At 40.9% G+C, this 22,505-nt stretch overlaps 1 protein-coding gene across 15 annotated transcripts in view; it reads right to left on the reverse strand.

Annotated features, from left to right (window-relative positions):
* The window catches only part of LOC139549447 (von Willebrand factor A domain-containing protein 5A-like), a 39,432-nt gene extending 19,082 nt beyond the window's left edge, over positions 1 to 20,350 (reverse strand). For 7 of the 15 annotated variants that reach the window (XR_011669884.1, XR_011669883.1, XR_011669882.1 and 4 more), the window contains exons 1-9: positions 20,278 to 20,350; positions 14,474 to 14,524; positions 14,148 to 14,350; positions 13,599 to 13,821; positions 13,139 to 13,314; positions 7,727 to 7,841; positions 7,357 to 7,532; positions 7,075 to 7,163; positions 1,279 to 1,423 (exon numbers count right to left, since the gene is read on the reverse strand). Coding sequence is in view for 9 of the 15 variants with exons in the window: in XM_071359965.1 (XP_071216066.1) it covers positions 1,279 to 1,423; positions 7,075 to 7,163; positions 7,357 to 7,532; positions 7,727 to 7,841; positions 13,139 to 13,314; positions 13,599 to 13,821; positions 14,148 to 14,350; positions 14,474 to 14,516 (1,170 nt within the window). In the remaining 6 variants the exon portion in view is untranslated. The remainder of the gene's footprint in view (positions 1 to 1,278; positions 1,424 to 7,074; positions 7,164 to 7,356; positions 7,533 to 7,726; positions 7,842 to 13,138; positions 13,315 to 13,598; positions 13,822 to 14,147; positions 14,351 to 14,473; positions 14,525 to 20,277) is intronic. The other 8 variants (XM_071359964.1, XM_071359960.1, XM_071359958.1 and 5 more) reach the window with 4 other exon arrangements.
* Positions 20,351 to 22,505: the final 2,155 nt, after the last annotated feature.

Here is a 22,505-nt window from a genome sequence, read left to right on the forward strand (position 1 = left end):
CATCCCCAATGTCACTGTATAACCCACAGTAAAGATCATCACTACTGTCAGTGTATAACCCACAGTAAAGATCCTCCCTACTGTCACTGTATAACCCACAGTAAAGATCATCCCTACCATCACTGTATAACCCACAGTAAAGATCATCCCTACCATCACTGTATAACCCACAGTAAAGATCCTCACTACTGTCACTGTTTAACCAACAGTAAAGATCCTCTCTACGGTCACTGTATAACCCACAGTAAAGATCATCCCTACTGTCACTGTATAACCCACAGTAAAGATCATCCCTACCATCACTGTATAACCCACAGTAAAGATCATCCCTAATGTCACTGTATAACCCACAGTAAAGATCATCCCAACTGTCAGTGTATAACCAACAGTAAAGATCATCCCTACTGTCAGTGTATAACCAACAGTAAAGATCATCCCTACGGTCACTGTATAACCCACAGTAAAGATCATCCCTACCATCACTGTATAACCCACAGTAAAGATCATCCCTACCATCACTGTATAACCCACAGTAAAGATCATCCCTAATGTCACTGTATAACCCACAGTAAAGATCATCCCAACTGTCAGTGTATAACCAACAGTAAAGATCATCCCTACTGTCAGTGTATAACCCACAGTAAAGATCCTCACTACTGTCAGTGAATAACCCACAGTAAAGATCATCCCTACTGTCACTGTATAACCCACAGTAAAGATCATCCCTACTGTCACTGTATAACCCACAGTAAAGATCATCCCTAATGTCAGTGTATAACCAACAGTAAAGATCATCCCTAATGTCACTGTATAACCAACAGTAAAGATCATCCCTAATGTCACTGTATAACCCACAGTAAAGATCATCCCTAATGTCCCTGTATAACCCACAGTAAAGATCATCCCTAATGTCACTGTATAACCTACAGTAAAGATCATCCCAACTGTCACTGTATAACCCACAGTAAAGATCATCCCAACTGTCACTGTATAACCCACAGTAAAGATCATCCCTAATGTCACTGTATAACCAACAGTAAAGATCATCCCTAATGTCACTGTATAAGCCACAGTAAAGATCATCCCTAATGTCACTGTATAACCCACAGTAAAGATCATCCCTAATGTCACGGTATAACCCACAGTAAAGATCATCCCTACGGTCACTGTATAACCCACAGTAAAGTAATGCCTGAGCTTCTCAATGGAACCATCGTTACAGAAAGTGCAGACACATTTGTCTATGGGGTGTTTGTTTATGTAAGGTGTGTAAGTTACCTGTCTGGGCTGGTCAGGGAGGCAGGGCTGGCGGTAGATATGTTTTAAAGGCTGGAGGATCTCTGTACCTCCGAGATCAGCCCTCATTGCCTTCACCTTCTGCAGAGCCTCATCCATAGTCTTCTGGCTGTACTCCACACTCTTACTGATGTCCAGATAGACACAAACACAGAAGGTCAAAGGGTCATCACCACAACATATTATAGGACATGGACATTTTAATATTTCCCCTACCTAGAGCTGTGGCAGTCATTACATTTTGTCAGCCAAGTAATTGTCACCAAATAACTGCTGGTCTCATGGTAATTGACCGCTATTAGTATAAGCATGTGTAGCATCTCCTGGCTTCCAAGCATAGCCTAAACAAGCATAGCCTAAACAAGCATAGCCTAAACAAGCATAGCCTAAACAAGCCACCATCACAATATATCCATTACTTATTTTTGACAGGTCTAAAGAAACACGATATGAAGAAAATGTAGTCTATTTCAGAAGAACAGAATAGCACTCTGAGGCTATGCCATATGGCTGTGGGCTACACTAGTTAATTTAGCAGACAAGATGTGCTTGGAATTCCATGGCATTATGTTTTATAGTATGAAGAATACATTTGAACAAATCTTAATAAAATAGAAAGGATATTTTCTCCAAACGATTTCAAAAGAAGTGCGCACATGCAGCTATTCTATGTTGAGCAGTTAACAAAGAAACTGGTCCTCCTATATGCTTAATTTCGAGAAATTTATGCAACTTTAGTTGTGAAACAAACATTAGGATATATGTAAGATAAAAATAAACAGGCCGGTTAATCGGTATCGGCTTTTTTGGTCCTCCAATAATCGGTATCGGCGTTGAAAAATCATAATCGGTCGACCTCTAATACAAACCTTATCAAAACATATAGGCCTATGGGCTAGGATACATGAGGTGTGCGTCTATGATTTGAAAGTTGCGAAAAAAGAAGAAAAAAAGGTATGCGAGGTTTCTGGCCTTAATGCACAAGCTGGGCATTAGTGATAGCACTCAGCGGCGACGAGTCATTTAGGGCAGGGTTTTGAGCCCCACCTGTTAAGCTTAAAGAGTAAGGCAGCTCCAAAATACAGGTGTTTCAGCCTAGCTCAGTGCTTTCTGTGGTGGTGGGGCAGCCAGCGGAAAATACGGAGTGTAGGGGTTGGTAATGTTCTCTGGTTGTTCTGTGATTGGCTCAGTGTTCACTCATGCGGACACTACGTCACCGCAAAATCTACGGGTAAAGCTCGAAAATTCAAGCCCCTTGGGTGCTGCCATAGACTTACATTAGGTCATTGGCCACAGACAAAATTATGTCAAATTACATAGCTTTGATTGGACTTTGATACTTTAATAAATCTTAGGTAGAAAGCTAGACAAGCAGTCATTGATCATCATGAATCAAGTTGGCAATCTACTGGCAAATCCTTTTCAATCCTTGTGTTATGACTTGCCCTCCTGGATGGAGATCAAAGGTGCCGGCTAACCAAAGGTTTCAAGACCCCCCCCCCCTCCCCCCTCCTGGGGGAGTAGGCCAGTTTTATGACAGTTCCTTGCAGGAACTCTCTCTTCCACTATGCAGAAATGGAAGTTAAAAATCCCTTTGTTACAAAAGAGATTGATTTTGCAGTACTGTAACATCAAAAGTTTGGACATTGAAACAATATTTCTAATGTAAATAATGTTTGAAATAGTTGGTGGGACTAAACAACAACTGATTTTATATGATTAATGTTTATGTGATATTGTTAAGGACGGTATAACTAAATAGCTTTATCTCTGAAAGTGTACACATTCAAGGGGTCAGGTTTACATCTAAATATTGTAAAACGTATATGATTAAATTTGAAACTATTTGTGAGAAGATGAAATGTGATTTTAGCCTTCGAACTGAGGTAACATTTTGTCATAGAGACCTTTGCCAAGTCAGTAACCACGCCCACGTGAGCACAAACATTATGCCAAAGGAGGGAATGCCCCTTTTTCCCCTAAAGAATTACTAGACCAGCATGATCGACACGAGATGGTTAGAAACTCTGAAACGTTCAACAGAGAAGAACAACATCTCAAGAGACCAGTACATTGCCAGGTTGCTACTGGCGTGTAAAATGGTTCTAACTGTACCCTGAATAATCAAACATTGAGACCAGTATACGGACGGTGTTGAGCCGGACATCAGGAATGGTTAGACTCTACCAGACCAGAAAATGGTAAGACTCACTTTGAGTTAAGATAAAGACTACATCGGAACATTCAGTCTGCAGCTGTTTAAGTACTTTAGTCTAGTAAACTCGGCCGAGGGCCACTACGTGTGTACCTTTTGAAGGATCCAGTCTAACAGGGATGAGAAGGGAAGAACATTTCCTTCCCACCACCGTGTGGTAGTCTGATGTATCCATTTGAACGGACACTTCCAGAACAAAGAAGAAGATTGCTACTGCGGGGACCTCTGGTGGACAACAAGAGACTTACAGGGGACCTCTTTTGGACAACAAGAGACTTACACATCCAGAGACTTTCTGATGTACTACTCTCCACAGGCTGATCGGGCAATTTCAACAGAGAGAGACGACAAAGACATAAAAGCGTAAATATGTACATTGCATTTCTAAATCCGAATGAGTGGTTGTTAGGGTGCTAAATGTCCATATTTACATGAGCGTATTATTCAACTGCATGTACGATAGTTGAATTCCTTTGTCTCCCCTTCTCCCGCTCTTTCTTTCCCCACCCTTTTTCATTGTGTAACAAGCCGTCATATTGGGTTAGTCCACGAGGGACTTTTTATTACATTTAGTTGGTAATCAATGTATAATCTATCCTGTGTGTGTGTTTATGTAATTCTGTGTGATTATTTAGTGAGTAAATAAATAATTAAGACAATTTATGTATTCCTGAGTCATCATGTAGACTAGCGTTCCTGCAGATTTAATGGATTATGGAATGTTCAGAATGAGACTGATATGAGGAAATGCTATGATATGGAGATTCTGATTTTCTTGAGTTAATTTGGGAAACGGTAACTCGTTAAACAAACTTTTCCTGTGGTGCCCCAGGTTACTAATGAGGTAATTGTTAAATGATTAATTTAAATCACGTAATAACTACACAATTAATTATTCGATAAATAGCATGTCATCATATTACTAATAGCTACATCACGACACTTGTCATATGAGAAATTATTAGATAAAACATATCGGTGCTCATCGGACACACATTACACAACAAGTTGGAAATTGCAAATTCAACAATGAGGGCTGAGGCGCGACTGCAGCCTCAGCCCTCATTGGCCCAGTGTCGTCCGGATTAGGGGAGGGCTTGGCCGGCCGGGATTTCCTTGTCTCATTGTGCTCTAGCGACTCCTTGTGCCGGGCGCTTGCAAGCTGACTGCAGTTGTCAGTTCAACAGTGTTTCCCATGACACATTGGTGCAGCTGGCTTCCGGGTTAAGCGAGCAGTGTGTCAAGAAGCAGTGAGGCTCTCGAACCTCGCCGAGTCCATAGGGGAGTTGCAGCAATGAGACAAGATCGTAACTTCTGGCCCATGGCATTGCGTGTGAATGTTTATCCTTAAATTAAATACCCCCTTTTCTCACCAATTTTGTGTGATATCCAATTGGTAAAATTTTTATACATTGGCCATGCGGTCAATCCAGCATGACTTCTGCCGCGTTCAAGACAACTGGGAACTCTGGGGAAAAAAGTATCTCCGACTGGGAAAATAACTGAACGGTTATTCCAAGTCGGGAACTCGGGCCTCTTTCTAGAGCCCACAAGAAGGACCGCCGCGCCACCTTCCTGTTCAAGTGAGCACAGCACAATAAGGTGAGTCCAAAAATGTCTTGTATGCTGCTACATGAATGATGTAATCTGCCGGGGAGATATGTATACTGTAGCCAAGAAAGTAATACTAAGTGTATGTTGTGTAGTAAGCAGTTAGTAGCCCATGTGCCTCACCCTACTAATTTGGTCCCTTTTCCCCCATTTAGCCAATAGCCTGTTTTCAAGAAATGTAATCATTGAATATTGTAAGAGCTTTCATTGTCTGCTTATAAGCCCCCTTTATTTAACCTACGGTTCTGACTTGGTGTACAGGGAGAATACTGTAAGAACGGCCCAGGGTTCTGAATTCTGCTGCTGTACATTACAAAAGCGCTGAACAAATAGTTATATTGACTACGTCCGACCTAGCTTGGATTGCCTCTTATCCGCTCGTCGTTCCCTTATGCCATAGTTTGTACATCTCAATTGTTAGTTGAAACCACATTTGTTTAAGCAAGTCAGCCATATCAGCTTTGTTTTTTTTTAAAGGCAGTAATGAGGCTGAATGAACTGTTTCCCTACAAGGCTCGCTGATAACCAGGTGTAGCGGTGGTAAGGATTCACTCCATGATGCTGAAAAGGGCGCTCTGCTTTTGGGACAGCTTTATGTAGGCCCTAACAGTTTGTGGGCACCATTTGTCACCGTTATAGTGCAATGAATGTATTTTTAGTGTTGTGTTGTGGCTTTGCTGGCATGCATCAACATTTGTTGTTGTTGTTTGACCCACCAAGATTTACATGCTAAAATCGCCACTGATAAAACATCAATCTACTTGCACATCATCATCTGCACATCTATCACTCCAGTGTTAATGCTACATTGTAATTACTTCGCCACTATGGCCTTTTTATTGCCTTACCTCCTTACTTCATTTGCACACACTGTATACAGATTTGTTTCTATTGTGTTATTGACTGTACGTTTGTTTATTCCATGTGTAACTGCGTTGTAATTTGTCGCACTGCTTTGCTTTATCTTGGCCAGGTCGTAGTTGTAAATGAGAACTTGTTCCAACTGGCCTACCTGGTTAAATAAAGGTGAAATTAAAATAGATTTAAAAAAAATAATAATAATCATAAGTGATATTCTAACGTTGTCACCCATCAGACTATTCTTAATTGAATGTTGTCTTTACATTTAATAAATGAGTGATATTTATTTTGACTTAGATTGGACCAGTATCATGCACCTGTCTCAGAACAGGGGCATGAGAAAATAGCACTTCAATAGCAAATGGAGGACTATGCACATAAATAGCGAATGGAGGACACTTTTGCCATGGTTCATATTCATGACAGCCAGGTAGGCTATACTCCTGTTGATTTGTTTTACAATGTGCTTAATATTAGGAAAGTTGATGAATAAAGATGAATAAATACAGTAGGCCTAGCCTATAGAGGCCATCAAAACTCATGGGCTCTCATTAAGTGTTTGATGACATTTGCATATATGTCAGAGAGATTAGAGGGACAATAGAGTGCTGAGTACCAGGCAGTTAGAAAGTTTGGTGGGCTACTAATGACCATCAGCAGCATCAGAGCTTGGAGAAGCCTAATTACCGTGAGTAAACGGTCATGTGAAATTTGACTGCCTTCATGACTCGTGACAGGTGGTGTGGCGGTAATACAGTCACCGTGAGGGCTCTACCCCTACCTGCTGCAAATGATTAGCTCATCGTTCTGCCCCTGAACAAGGCAGTTAACCCACTGTTCCTAGGCAGTCATTGAAAATAAGAATTTGTTCTTAACTGACTTGCCTAGTTAAATAAAGGTCAAATTTAAAAAAAGATGTAAACATTAACTGTCAAACACTGTCACTGATTATATTTGGATTTGGACTACCTGGTACAACATACATGATAAAACCCTCGAATGACACAGCTAAATGTGTTTGTAAAAAACGTAAGTCCTCAGACACTGACTTGACCTGATTGAGACGAGGGTTGAAAGTAGAGAACACTCACGGAAAGAAGGACTCATAACTGGACCCAAAGCCGATGATGTTGAAGTAGCACCCCATTGGCAGGCTTTTCAGCAAGAGCAGCAGAGTATCCTGCAAGAGAGAAATTCAAGTGTTTTTACTATTCAATAAACCATATAGGACATGCTTAAAGAATGGAAGACTACAGAGTAACCACTGTGTACTGGATTTCACTCTAAACCATCTCTTGGTGAATCCTGTTCAGATTGAGATGTTAATTTACTAGTGCAGGGTTGTGTGTGTGTGTGTGTGTGTGTGTGTGTACCCTGGCACTGCCAATGCGGTCCTGAGCCCCAGACCCATTGTGCATGGAGCATGACATGCTGCCAGAGCGATCCACAACAAAAAGGAATTCCCCGAGTGAGGTCATCGTCGACATCACATCTTTGGGGAACTCTGGGTACAGGCTCAGCATGACCACTGGGTCGCCCATCAGAGAGCCTGGGAGCGATAAAGAGAGAGAGAGACAGAAGTGTTCAACAGCCTTTGTCCTCTTTCTCCATCTCTACACTACATCTACTGTATCTTCTGTCTCACCATGTTCCTCTATGTAAACATGGATTAAGGTAGTAGACTAGACTACTCATTGATCTCATCTCCACACATCTACAACAGAGTAAACCCACCCCCCTCACCTGGCTTGGCAGAAGTCTGTGCTGCCTCTACTATAGCAGTAGGCTGATGGGTGTCTTGGTAATACAACAACAGCTCAACGTCCCGGTCAAATTGATGACCTGCAGCCAGACTGACCTGCAGTTAGAACAACATTCACATGAAGACAGAGCAGTCTGAGAGGGAATTTAACAACTATGAAGTATTCGGATGGTTCATGGTGCTAGTGAGAGTGCACGCACACAGACATACTGTACACGCAGACATTCATACGTACGTACAGTACCAGTCAAAGGTTTGGACACACCTACTCATTCAAGGGGTTTTTCTTAATTTTTACATTGTAGAATAATAGTGAAGACATCAAAACTATGAAATAACACATATGGAATCATGTATTAAAAGTGTTAAACAAATCAAAATATATTTTATACATTTTTCAAAGTTGCCACCCTTGGCCTTAATGACAGCTTCGCACACTCTTGGCATTCTCTCAACCAGCTTCACCTGGAATGCTTTTCCAACAGTCTTGAAGGAGATCCCACAGATGCTGAGCACATGTTGGCTGCTTTTCCTTCACTCTGCGGTCCAACTCATTCCAAACCATCTAAAATGGGTTGAGGTCGGGTGATTGTGGAGGCCAGGTCATCTGATGCAGCACTCAATCACTATCTTTCTTGGTCAAATTGCCCTTACACAGCCTGGAGGTGTTCTCCTTTTGATAAACAAATAATAGTTCCACTAAGTGCAAACCAGATGGGATGGGGTATCGTGCAGAATGCTGTGGTAGACCTGCTGGTTAATTGTGCCTTAAATTCGAAATAAATCCCCGACAGTGTTACCATCAAAGCACCCCCCACACCATCACACCTCCTCCATGCTTCACAGTGGGAACCACACATGCGGAGATCATCCGTTCACCTATTTTTTCTCAAATTTGGACTCATCAGACCAAAGGACAGATTTCCACCGGTCTAATGTCCATTGCTCGTGTTTTTTGGCCCAAGCAAGTCTCTTCTTCTTGTTGTTGTCCTTAGTAGTGGTTCATTTGCAATTCGACCATGAAGGCCTGATTCACGCAGTCTCCTCTCAACAGTTGATGTTGAGATGTGTCTGTTACTTAAACTCTGAAGAATTTATTTGGGCTGCAATTTCTGAGGCTGGTAACTCTAATGAACTCATCGTCTGCAGCAGAGGTAACTCTGGGTCTTCCTTTCCTGTGGCGGTCCTCATGAGAGCCAGTTTCATCATAGCGCTTTTGCAACTGCACTTGAAGAAACTTTCAAAGTTCCAGATTGACTTAAAGTAATGGACTATTGTTTCTCTTTGCTTATTTGAGCTGTTCTTGACATAATATGGTTTTGGTCTTTTACCAAATATGGATTTCTTCTGTATACCACCCCTACCTTGTCACAACACAACTGATTGGCTAAAACGCAGTAAAGAAATTCCACAAATTAACTTTTAACAAGGCACATTTGATAATTGAAATGCATTCCAGGTGACTACCTCATGAAGCTGGTTGAGAGAATGCCAAGAGTGTGCAAAGCTGTCATCAAGGCAAAGGGTGGCTACTTTGAAGAATCTCTAATATATTTTGATTTGTTAAAAAAAAAATTGGGATACTACATGATTCCATGTGTTATTTCATAGTTTTGATGTCTTCACTTTTGTTCTACAAAGTAGAAAAAAGTCAAAATAAAGAAAAACGCTGGAATGAGTAGGTGTGTCTCAAGTAGATTGGGACTGGTACATATCTTACATTACTTATATCACATGTATATCCTGTATTTTATACCATCTACTTCACCTTGCCTATGCCGCTCGGCCATCGCTCATCCATGTACTTATTTGTACAGTTGAAGTCGGATGTTTACATACACTTAGGTTGGAGTCATTAAAACTTGTTTTTCAACAACTCCACAAATGTCTTATTAACGAACTATAGTTTTGGCAAGTCGGTTAGAACATCTACTCTGTGCATGTGAAACAGTTTAACTTTAGTCCGTCCCCTCGATTCGACCTCGGGCGCGAACCAGGGACCCTCTGCACACATCAACAACAGTCACCCACGAAGCATCGTTACCCATCGCTCCACAAAAGCCGCGGCCCTTCGGGAACCACTACTAGCAAGGGGAACCACTACTTCAAAGTCTCAGAGCAAGTGACGTCACCGATTGAAAGGCAACTGGCGCGCACCACCGCTCTAACTAGCTAGCCATTTCACATCCGTTACACATGACACAAGTAATTTTTCCAACAATTGTTTACAGACAGATTATTTCACTTATAATTCATTGTATCACAATTCCAGTGGGTCAGAAGTTTACATACACTAAGTTGACTGTGCCTTTAAACAGCTTGGAAAATTCCAGAAAATTATGTCATGGCTTTAGAAGCTTCTGATAGGCTAATTGACATCATTTGAGTCAATTGTAGGTGTACCTGTGGATGCATTTCAAGGCCTACCTTCAAACTCAGTGTCTCTTTGCTTGACATCATGGGAATATCAGAAGAAATCAGCCAAGAAAAATTGTAGACCTCCACAAGTCTAGTTCATCCTTGGGAGCAATTTCCAAAATGCCTGAAGGTATCACGTTCATCTGTACAAACAATAGTACGCAAGTATAAACACCATGGGACCACGCAGCCGTCATACTGCTCAGGAAGGAGACGCATTCTGTCTCCTAGAGATTAACGTACTTTGGTGCGAAAAGTGCAAATCAATCCCAGAACAGCAGCAAAAGACCTTGTGAAGATGCTGGAGGAAACAGGTACAAAAGTATCTATATCCACTGTCATGACGCTGGCCTGTGGGTAAGGTTTATGACCCCACCATAAATACCTTTCTCCCTTCCCTCTCTCTCTGACTCTACTGAAGGACTCTTGAATAGTCTTTGTTAAACATAGAGAGTCTGGGAACATCAAACAAGTGGAGGGAGAGGAACCATATTTCGGTAATAGAACAAGTTGAAAATATGTGTTGGTACTTAATGAATATGATGTCAGTTCGGTTGTCATCTGAGACATTATGAGTGATTACAGGATGACATTAACTGTATCTGGGAAAGTCTACACATTCTAGTTATCAGATTCACATGGAATTGTTGTGCTATTTAAATGTTTAAATATGAAACTATTTGTGAAAAGATTGAATGTAATTTTAATGTAAGGTTCCAAATGAGAGAATTGGGCTTTCATAAGGTTAGAGCTCTGCTCAATCAGTGGCCCGCCCCTGTGAAGAGACATTGGTTATAAACTATGAAACACACTCCTCTCTACCTCCACTATTTACAGTAAGCCCTTGACGAAAATGTAACCTCCTGTCCCGGGTACATTAGGGCGACGGTCCGATGTCAGAAGGATTCAGATAATAACTACAGAACTAAGCCAACCTCAGCGTGAGCTTTGGTGGCGAATGGTATGAACTTTGCACTCTTATTCACTACAGAAGTGATACCTCCGAGCCTTTGAGTTAGCAGCGGCCGCTGTAAACGTGGGCTAGGAAAGGACGGACGACGTATCCAATCTAACACACAACAACGATACTACAACATATCCCATTTACCACCAGAGACATTCTTCTGAGGACAGCAAGATCTCTGTTGGGCAACACGGTAGGCATCTACGAACAACCTACAAAAGCGCAGCTCAGAGTAAATATGAATTGCATTTCCCTTTTCCAAATGGGCGGTAATTTAGAATGCATAAGATACTGTATTTACGATAGCATAGCTTCTCCCTTTGTTCCTCAGTCTTCCCGCTCTTTCACTCAAACCCAACCCCCTTTCCTTTGTGTAACCAGCTGTCATGTCGGCTCCGTCCACCAGGGACGTTTTCTGTATGACATAATTTGCATTCTGTGTATATGTAATTCTGTGTGATCAGTTAGGTATTTAGTAAATAAGTAATTAAACCCAATTTTGTATTGGTGATTCAACTTGTTAGCCAGGGTTCGTGAAGATAACCAAGAATTTACAACTTTCAGAGGAGACTGAAATAATAATAATAATAATAATAATAATAAGGTGACGATAAATATTGACTGCTATTGATGTAAAATATTACTAGGTTTTTAAGAGTTTATTCGGAAGATAACAGCTCCATAAATACTCTTTCGTGGTGCCCCGACTTTCTAGTTAATTACATTTACATGATTAGCTCAATCAGGTAATATTAATTACAGAGAAAGGATTTTATAGAATAGCATGTCATTTCACTTAATCCGGCATAGCAAAAGACACGACACCACAGTAAAACGAGTCCTATATCAACATAATCTGAAAGGCCGCTCAGCAAGGAAGCCACTGCTCCAAAACCGACATAAAAAAGCCTGACTACGGTTTGCAAATGCACATGTACTTTTTGTACTTTTTGGAGAAATGTCCCCTAGTCTTATGAAACAAAAATAGAACTGTTTAGCCATAATGACCATTGTTATGTTTGGAGGACAAAGGGGGAGGCTTGCAAGAAAAAGAACACCATCCCAACCATGAAGCACAGGGGTGGCAGCATCATGTTGTGAGGATGCGTTGCTGCAGGAGGGCTGGTGCACTTCACAAAATAGATGGCATCATGAGGGAGGAATATTATGTGGATATATTGAAGCAACATCAAGACATCAGTCAAGAAGTTAAAGCTTGGTCGCAAACGGGTCTTCCAAATGGACAATGACCCCAAGCATACTTCCAAATTTGTGGCAAAATGGCTTAAGGACAACAAAGTCAACGTATTGGAGTGGCCATCACAAAGCCCTGACCTCAATGCTAAAGAAAATTTGTGGGCAGAACTGAAAAGCGGGTGCGAGCAAGGAGGTCTACAAACCTGACTCAGTTACACCAGCTCTGTCAGGAGGAATGGGCCAAAATTCACCCAACTTATTATGGGAAGCTGGTGGAAGGCTACCCGAAACGTTTGACCCAAGTTAAATAATTTAAAGGCAATGCTACCAAATACTAATGAGTGTATGTAAACTTCTGACCCACTGGGAAAGTGATGAAAGAAATAAAAGCTGAAATAAATCACTCTACTATTATTCTGATATTTCACATTCTTAAAATAAAGTGGTGATCCTAACTGACCTAAGACAGGGAATTTTTACTTGGATTAAATGTCAGGAATTGTGAAAAACTGAGTTTAAATGTATTTGGCTAAGGTGTATGTAAACTTCCGACTTCAACTGTACATATTCTCATTCACCCCTTTAGATTTGTGTGTATTAGGTAGTTGTTGGGGAATTGTTAGATTACTTGTTATATAATTACTGCACTGCCGGAACTAGAAGCACAAGCATTTCGCTACACTCACATTAACAGCTGCTAACCATGTGTATGTGACCAATACAATTTGATTTGACTGTGTATAAAATAAACACACTTAAACATGCATATGAACACACACACACACACTCACACACACAGACACACACAAAGTACCGTGGCTTGGGTTTTCTCTGTGTTGAGGTAGTTGAGTGGGTCCAGGGGACAGTTGGACTCGACTCTACAGATGGGATGAGGGGACGACACACGGGCAGTGAGGGACAGACTGTAGGGCACAGAAGCAGCAGGCACCGAGGACACCAGGGCACTGCCACCACTACCACTGTCTGACCCTTAGAGAGAGATGGGGTCAGGGAGGGAGGAGGAGGTAGAGAGACAGAGAGAAGACAGAAGGCGAGAGAGGAAAGAGATGAACAGAAACATGCTAATTTGTGGGTGATTGGACTGGACCTAAAGCCTGCACCACTTCCTGTGGGTCTCCAAGAGCAGGACTGAAGTCCACCACCCTATGTGACCAGTTGCTGGTTCCTAGTCACACTGCTGCCCACAAGGTTTTACACTGCACTATGATGTATTAGTGGTTTGTGTCTCTCCATGCAGGGGCACATGTTCTTACCCTGAGGTTGATAGCGGGGGTTGAGCACGGCGGGCAGGCAGAGCCTCAGGCCATCGTCAGCCTGTACAGCCAGCTCTGTCACATAGTCTAGGCTGACAGAGGCCTTCTCCCCTGGAGGCAGACTACCTACACTCAGCTTGAACACATCCGGGCTCTCATCACTCTCCTCCAATAGGAAGGCCTGCTGGCCCGAGCTCAATGAATCATCATACTGCTCCCGCGCCTGAGAGGGGGACAGAGGAACACAAGGATGCATCATCAGCCTGAGACAATAGTGATATGAGAGCGGTCAAAAGGATAATACTGATTCTTGAAGCTCCGCAAGTCATAGACTGCTTGGTTAACCAATTGGATATAGTTGCCCAGTAAGACTTTACACCAAGTTGTTCTTAAACCTGTGTAGTAACTATGTAACTACACTAGTAACAACATTTGTACTAACATGTTATTGATTGTTATAAACATGAAATGAATCCTGAAAAAAAAGAAAAGAAATGTAGATCTGCATTGTTGCTTTTGTCTCATTGTTGACTTGTCATTTCCCCTCACCTTCTGTTTCTCCTGAACCTCAGCCACCACCTCAGTCTGTCCTATCTTGGCACTGAACCTGCAGACAGCAGCCTCTCCTGGCAGAGGGAAAACAAAGATGGCCTCCAGAGGGCTCTTCTCCTGGTTCTCATACTGCAGAGTGGAGCTCACAGTGGCCACATGCCCCTGGACACTCACTTCCACAGCAATACTCTTCAGAGGCACTGAGAGAGGGAGGGATGGAAGGAGAGAGGATAAACAAGATACTGATGAGAGCTCATGTCTGGGAGAAGGAAAATACACACAGACATGGGAAGTAAACAATAATTTCTGCTTTCAAACAGTACCTGGTTTATTCTTGACAGTTATCAATCCACAGCAGTTCACCATTTTGGCACCTGAATGGGGAAGTTAGGTGTCATATTATTGTCCTCTTACTGGAAAACAGGCACTGTTGGAATATTGATTTGTACTGTATCAATATTGATAAAACCCTGGCAATCATACAACACTGGTCTTCTTAGGAGAGGGAACATACAGTACTGTATTTCCTCATACAAATCAAATGGGGCGGCAGGGTAGCCTAGTGGTTAGAGCGTTGGACTAGTAACCGAATGGTTGCAAGTTCAAATCCCCAAGCTGACAAGGTACAAATCTGTCGTTCTGCCCCTGAACAGGCAGTTAACCCACTGTTCCTAGGCCGTCATTGAAAATAAGAATTTGTTCTTAACTGACTTGCCTAGTTAAATAAAGGTAAAAAAATAAATACAAATGTATTCGTCACATGATAAATAAACAACCAGTGGTCTCATAGACTAGACGTAACATACTACATGTAAATCCGAGACGTTCAAATTAGTATGATAAGTTATGTTTGGTATGGTTGCATAAGATAGGTTAAGGTAAAAATTAAAGTAGGGTTGTTGGTCGGAGTGGATGTGAAGGCGTGTAACATGAACATCAAGCAATCCAAAGGTTGAATGTTCGAATCTCATCACAGACAACTTTAGGATTTTAGCTAATTAGCAGCTTTAACTACTTACTACTTTACGATTGCTTAGCGTGTTAGCTAACTCTTCCACATAACCCTAACCTTAACCATTTAACCTAACTATAACCTTAACTCCTAACCCCTAGCCTAGCTAGTGTTAGCCACCTAGCCACCCAGCTGACGTTAGCCACAACAAATAAAAATTCGTAACATATCATACATTTTAAAAATTCATAACATATTGTGCTAATTACTAATTCGTAACATATAGAATTGCAATTTGTAGCATAACATACAAATTGTAATTCGTAACATATTCTAAGAAATGTATGATGGACAAATTAACAAACCATAAGAAAAGTAACATCACACTAAATGGAATGTCTCAGATTTACTTACAGAATAATACGAAATGTTCTGAGACCACGTTGAAACAACAGGTGTAGACTATCAGTAAAATGCTTACATATAGGCCCTTTGCAAACAATACAGAGAGAAAGAAAATAGAGAAACGAAAGGGCCTTTGAGCAAAAAGGGAAATTACCGAGCTTGGAGTTCTTGTGAACAATAAACAATGAAATGATCACAGCAGCTTGACGCAATAATGTCAATCTCTGTCCAGTGTCCATCCTGTGTAACCTCTGGTTGAACTAGTCATAGAGATCCTATTCAATGATTCTCATTCCTAATCCTTTCGGACTACTGCAAAAGGATGAAATGCAATAGTCAATAGTGGATGATTTTAAGTCAGGAGGTAAGCTTACCTGCCACCTTGATGGTGTTGGTCAGGTATTTCATCATTTCAGAGTTTTAGGATGGCACAAATTGATACATAGAGGCAAGTAAACATTTCACACTTGTCTGACAATCTGGGTTAGAATAACGTTTAGCAAAAAGCGTCTCAGGACAAACACACACATGGATTTAGGTTACTTTATCCCATCATACCAGCTGTAGAATATTCAAAATATTTATTTTTTTACCCCCTTTTTCTCCCCAATTTCATGTTATCCAATTGCAAACCACTTATGATCTTGTCTCATCTCTGCAACTCCCCAACGTGCTCGGGAGAGGTGAAGGTTGAGTCATGCGTCCTCTGAAACATGACCCGCCAAACCGCGCTCCTTAACACCTGCCCGCTTAACCCGGAAGCCAGCCGCAACAATGTGTCAGAGGAAAAACCAATGTGTGAGAGGAAAAACCGTACAACTGGCGACATGAGTCAGCGTGCATGCTCCCGTCCCGCCACAAGGAGTCGCTAGAGCACGATGGGACAAGAACATCCCGATCAAACCCTCCCCTAACCCGGACGACGCTGGGCCAATTGTGTGCCACCTCATGGGTCTCCCGGTCGGGATGTGGTAGAATAATCAATAACCACAGCAGATTTTTTTTAAATAAGGTAACACTTCATTTTAAGGGGTCCTTATTAAAGTCTAATTACATGTGTAATTACACTGTAACAAGTATTGCAGTTCCCTGTAGCAACCAATAGTTACACTGTAATAACAAGATGTAACTGGTAGTTATTGCCGTCTGTAATTACAAAGGTGTAACAATGAATGCTTGTTACCACGCTTGTTACAAATGGGCAGGTTTCCACTAAATTCACCAACTTAGTCTTTTGTTTCTTCTCAGCTGCATTCGATTTAGTAACAACAGTCAAAAAGTCTGAGACCCCTCGTGATTGCACTGGGTATCTGCACGATTATGCGCGATTACTTACCCATGAATGTGCACTGTTTAAAATATATCTCCACTCAACGTTATTGTTAGCACTTGCAACCAAAATAAAGTGTACCATCTGGGTTAATTTGGTCATTCCAGATTCGGAAAAAACACACTACTTCAAAGCATAGTTGTCACGGCCGTCGTAGGGAGGAGACCAAGGCTCAGCGTGATAAATGTACATACTTCTTTATTTAACGAATGAACACTCAACAAAACGAACAAAATAACAAAACGAACCGTGAAGCTAATATGGCTAGTGCAGACAGGCAACTAAACATAGAATAAGAACCCACAAAACCAAAAGGGAAAATGACAACGATAAACAGCTGCCTCTGATTGGGAACCAATTCAGGCCACCATAGACATACATATACCTAGACTTACCAACACCTCTAGACATACAAAAAAACCTAGACAATACAAAACAAGCATACCCACCCTCGTCACACCCTGACCTAACCAAAATAAAAAAGAAAGTTATCTATGTTAAGGTCAGAGCGTGACAATAGTACATTAAATATTTGTTAAAGTACAATGTAATTACTAGTTGTTACACAGGATTTAGCTAGTTAAAATAAAGTGTTTCCTGAGGGGTACTTAGTTATAATTAATGTGTACTTATACAGTACACAACCCATCCTGACAACCTGGCCCTCATTTTAAAGGTTCTGGATACGCAATCCACGTGAGAGGATAAACACCACAGAGTACATTTAATATCTGCATAAGTACAATGTAATTACTAGGTGTTACACAGGATTTAGCTAGTTAGAATCATGTGTATCTTGAGGGGTACTTACTTGTAATGAATGTGTACTTGTACATTACCCATCCTGACAACCTGGCCCCTCATTTTAAAGCTTCTGTAAGTTTTACTTAATTTCTGTACCTTATTGTGAAATAAAGTGAAACTTCCAGAAGCTTTAAAGCTACAATATCTAACTTTTTGGGCAACCCTACCAAATTCACGTTTGAGTTAATGTGAGTTATTAATCTGTCATTCTCATTGAAAGCAAGTCTAAGAAGCAGAAGATATCTTCTATGTTCCCTATTTCTATACTTCCCGTTCTTAAGTTTTATTTTTTAGTCTTTTACTTTCGGTTTTGTACACAAGATTCAAACAGAAAATACAATATTTTTGGTTATTTGCAAGGATATTTCACAGCAGTTTAGATGGTACGATTATTCTCTACTTTATACATGGCCTGTTTTGTCACATAAACTGAAATCAGGCGAACTATTAGAATTTTAGCAACCAGGAAATGGCGGAGCGATTTCTGCATATTGCACCTTTAAAATGAGGGCCAGGTTGTCAGGATGGGTAATTTACTGAATAAGTACACATTAATTATAATTATACAACAGGTGGGTCTAATCCTGAATGCTGATTGGTTAAAACCACATTCCAGCCAGTGTCCATTCCACAAGTTACCACCGGCTAAATCTATGACATTAACATGAATATTTACTCTGTTCCATCTGACTGCGCAATCCACTGTCTCATCAGCCCAGCCAAGCAATTTATAAACTTGATCTCCGCTATAAAAAGCATCTAGACATTATCTCACATTTCTTTTATACTAACGTTTAGTTTGCAAGGGTGGAGATTTGTATAAACCTTGCTGTCTGTCTCTCTGACATTTTCAACATTATTTCAATATTCAAATTCGGTCTCCAGCTGTCCCATAGTAATACATGTGTTGGGATGAGACAGACAGGCAGGGAGGCAGCATTTCTCAGCCAGTTGAAATCATGAATCAGCTGGCATAATTTTTATGGATATGTACAAAGAAATGTCAGCTAGTTTGCAGTCTTTTCAGCTTCAGTTTGAAGTGATTGTGCTAGCTGTGTTGTTAGCTGTCTTGTTGGCTAGCTCCTCTGAACAACAGTGTCCTGATGAGTGTGCACATTTTGAATGCCAGGTGAAATCGCTCCTCATTAGCTCATTGTTATAGATGTATCCAAATAAATGTCACTAGAAACTACTTAAACAAATGCAAATGTGCCTAGTTTGCTGTTATTCTGGCTGCACTTTTTGACGTGACTGTAAGTTTGCAACAGTATGGCTAGCTAGCAAGCAAGAGATAAGAACGTTGCCAGCCAGTATGGCAAAGGAACATTTAGAATAAACGACTGTGTCGCGTCCATAGATACAGAACAAAAATACTTAATGACTGGGTCGCATCTCTACCAACCCAACCGATAGAAAGAATTACCAGCCGGCTTGGGTAGCAACCTTGGATTTGTGTCGGACTATATCTTGTGGAATAGAAATAGTATGAATAAATTCATCAAAATAATATTTTTAATTAAAATATGTAAATCATTATTTGAATATGTTGGTAACCCGTTGTATAAAAGTGACAATGCCCTCGAAGCTGGTGTTTGCAGGATATATTGACACGGTTTGCCTCCCCTCGACTTCATATCTGGCACAACCGTGCCTCCAAACACCGGCTTCGAGGGCATTGTCACTTAATTAAGTAAGTATGCCTCAACATACACTTATTTTTAATGGGCTAAATCCTGTGTAACATCTTGTATGTACATTATAATCTACTTAGGGAAACATGACATGTACTATGCTTTGAAATAATGTATTTTTCCACATCTGGGATGCCACCCATATTAGATCCCGGTCAGTGAGGTTGAGTTACTGATCTGTTTTTACCAGCTCAACCAAGTTAACCCAGACAGTACACTTTATTTTGGGGGCAAGTGCTAGCAACACAACTGAGTAGAGATATAGTTTGAACAGTTCACATTCAAAGCTAAATAATTAGAGCCTATTGACCATAGGCTATAATCTCTCAGACACCCAGCGCATCCATGAGAGATCACAACCTTTGTGACAGTTGTTACTGTATGCAGCTGAGAAGAAGTGAAACACTAAGTTGGTGAATTTAGTGGAAACCTGCCCATTTGTAACAAGCATGGTAACAAGCATTCATTGTTAAACCTCTGTAATAACAGACCGCAATTACTACCAGTTACATGTTGTTATTACACTGTAACTATGAGTTGTTACAGTTAACTATAATACTTGTTAGTGTAACTACACATGTAATTACACTTCTTATAAGGACCCCTTAAATGGAAGCTTTACCAGAAAGAATTATAGAGCCTGTGATTAATGTCTGTTCAATAAACATGATACATTCTGAACGTTTTGTAACGTTGCGCACTCTTGAACAGACCCTGAGAAGTTGTTACATGTTGCTTGTTGTGCAGCTATTCTAGCAAGCTAGAGCAAACCGCCATAAAATAGGATGTTGTGATATGTGGATCCTATTGAATTGGATGGTTCAAAGTCTATTTATAACAATTTTGGGCCAACAATAATAAACATAGTAAATGTAATTCAAAATGTAGAAAACCTGAATGCGTTAACAAAGTAATCATCCCAAAGAAGACATGTGTGTAACATACCTTAAAATCTGTGATGGTTTTCAAAAACTGCTTTACTGGTCCAGGTGATTAAAAAAACAATACCAAGTTCAGAATGAATATGCATCAGACTACACTACTTCTTCCTGATTTATAAACTCTCTCTCTCTCTCTCTCTCTCTCTCTCTCTCTCTCTCTCTCTCTCTCTCTCTCTCTCTCTCTCTCTCTCTCTCTCTCTCTCTCTCTCTCTCTCTCTCTCTCTCTCTCTCTCTCTCTCTCTCTCTCTCTCTCTCTCTCTCTCTCTCTCTCTCTCTCTCTCTCTCTCTCTCTCTCTCTCTCTCTCTCTCTCTCTCTCTCTCTCTCTCTCTCTAGGGGCTTTATTGGCATGGGAAACATGTGTTAACATTGCCAAAGCAAGTGAGGTAGATAATATACAAAAGTGAAATAAACAATAAAAATTAACAGTAAACATTACACATACAGAAGTTTCAAAACAATAAAGACATTACAAATGTCATATTATATATATATAGTGTTGTAACAATGTACAAATGGTTAAAGCACACAAGTTAAAATAAATAAACATAAATATGGGTTGTATTTACAATGGTGTTTGTTCTTCACTGGTTGCCCTTTTCTTGTGGCAACAGGTCACAAATCTTGCTGCTGTGATGGCACACTGTGGAATTTCACCCAGTAGATATGGGAGTTTATCAAAATTGGATTTGTTTTCGAATTCTTTGTGGATCTGTGTAATCTGAGGGAAATATGTGTCTCTAACATGGTCATACATTGGGCAGGAGGTTAGGAAGTGCAGCTCAGTTTCCACCTCATTTTGTGGGCAGTGGGCACATAGCCTGTCTTCTCTTGAGAGCCATGTCTGCCCAAGGCGGCCTTTCTCAATAGCAAGGCTATGCTCACTGAGTCTGTACATAGTCAAAGCTTTCCTTAAGTTTGGGTCAGTCACAGTGGTCAGGTATTCTGCCACTGTGTACTCTCTGTTTAGGGCCAAATAGCATTCTAGTTTGCTCTGTTTTTTTGTTAATTCTTTCCAATGTGTCAAGTAATTATCTTTTTGTTTTCTCATGATTTGGTTGGGTCTAATTGTGCTGTTGTCCTGGGGCTCTGTGGGGTGTGTTTGTGTTTGTGAACAGAGCCCTAGGACCAGCTTCTCTCTCTCTTTCACGTTCCTGACCTGTTTTCTCTTGTTTTGTATGTGTTTAGTTGGTCAGGGCGTGAGTTGGGATGGGCAGTCTGTGTTTGTTCTATGTGGGAGTGTGATTGTTAATTAGCCTTATATGGTTCTCAATCAGGGACAGGTGTTATTAATTTCCTCTGATTGAGAATCATATATAGGTAGGCTGTTTTACACTGTTAGTTGGTGGGTGATTGTCTTCCGTGTCTGTATGTTATTTCGTACCACAGGGACTGTTTCGGTTTGTATGTAGTCTGTTCCTGTTCGTGCGTTCTTCGTGTCTATGTAAGTTCTCATGTTTAGGTCAGTCTACGTTGTTTGTTATTTTGTATCATTTCAAGTGTAGTTCGTGTTCGTTTTCGTCTTGTCAATAAATTCATTATGTCAAACTACCTCGATGCGTATTGGTCCGACCCCTGCTTCTCCTCTTCGGATGAAAAGGAGGAGAGCAACCGTTACACTCTCTCATTTCATCCGTGAGTCACCTCAAAGCCTGACTCAGATTCCAATTAATTCACGCTCACTGTTGCTTAAATCATAACAAATAAAATTGTATTTCTCACATGGGCCAAATACACAGGTGTACTGAAGACCTTACAGTGAAATGCTTACTTGCAAGCCATTAACCAACGATGCACTTTTAAGACAAAAAATAAGTGTTAAGAAAAAAATAGATAAGTGAAAAATAAAAAATAATTAAAAAGCAGCAGTAAAATAACAGTAGCGAGGCTAGAGTTAAAATGACTATGCATAGATAATCCAGTACCGCTTGCCGTGCGGTAGCAGAGAGAACAGTCTAGGGTGACTGGAGTCTTTGACAATTTTCAGGGCCTTCTTTGACATGGTATAGATCATCGCCTGGTATAGAGGTTCTGGATGGCAGGAAGATTGGCCCCAGCGATGTACTCGGCCGTACGCACTACCCTCTGTAGTGCATTGCGGTCAGTGGCCGAGCAGTTGCCATACCAGGCAGTGATGCAACCAGTCAGGATGCTCTCGATGGTGCAGCTGTAGAACCTTTTGAGGATCTGAGGACCCATGCCAAATCATTTCAGTCTCCTGAGGAGGAATAGGC

This window comes from Salvelinus alpinus, chromosome 22 (assembly GCF_045679555.1).
Source record: "Salvelinus alpinus chromosome 22, SLU_Salpinus.1, whole genome shotgun sequence".
Classification (NCBI taxonomy): domain Eukaryota; kingdom Metazoa; phylum Chordata; class Actinopteri; order Salmoniformes; family Salmonidae; genus Salvelinus; species Salvelinus alpinus.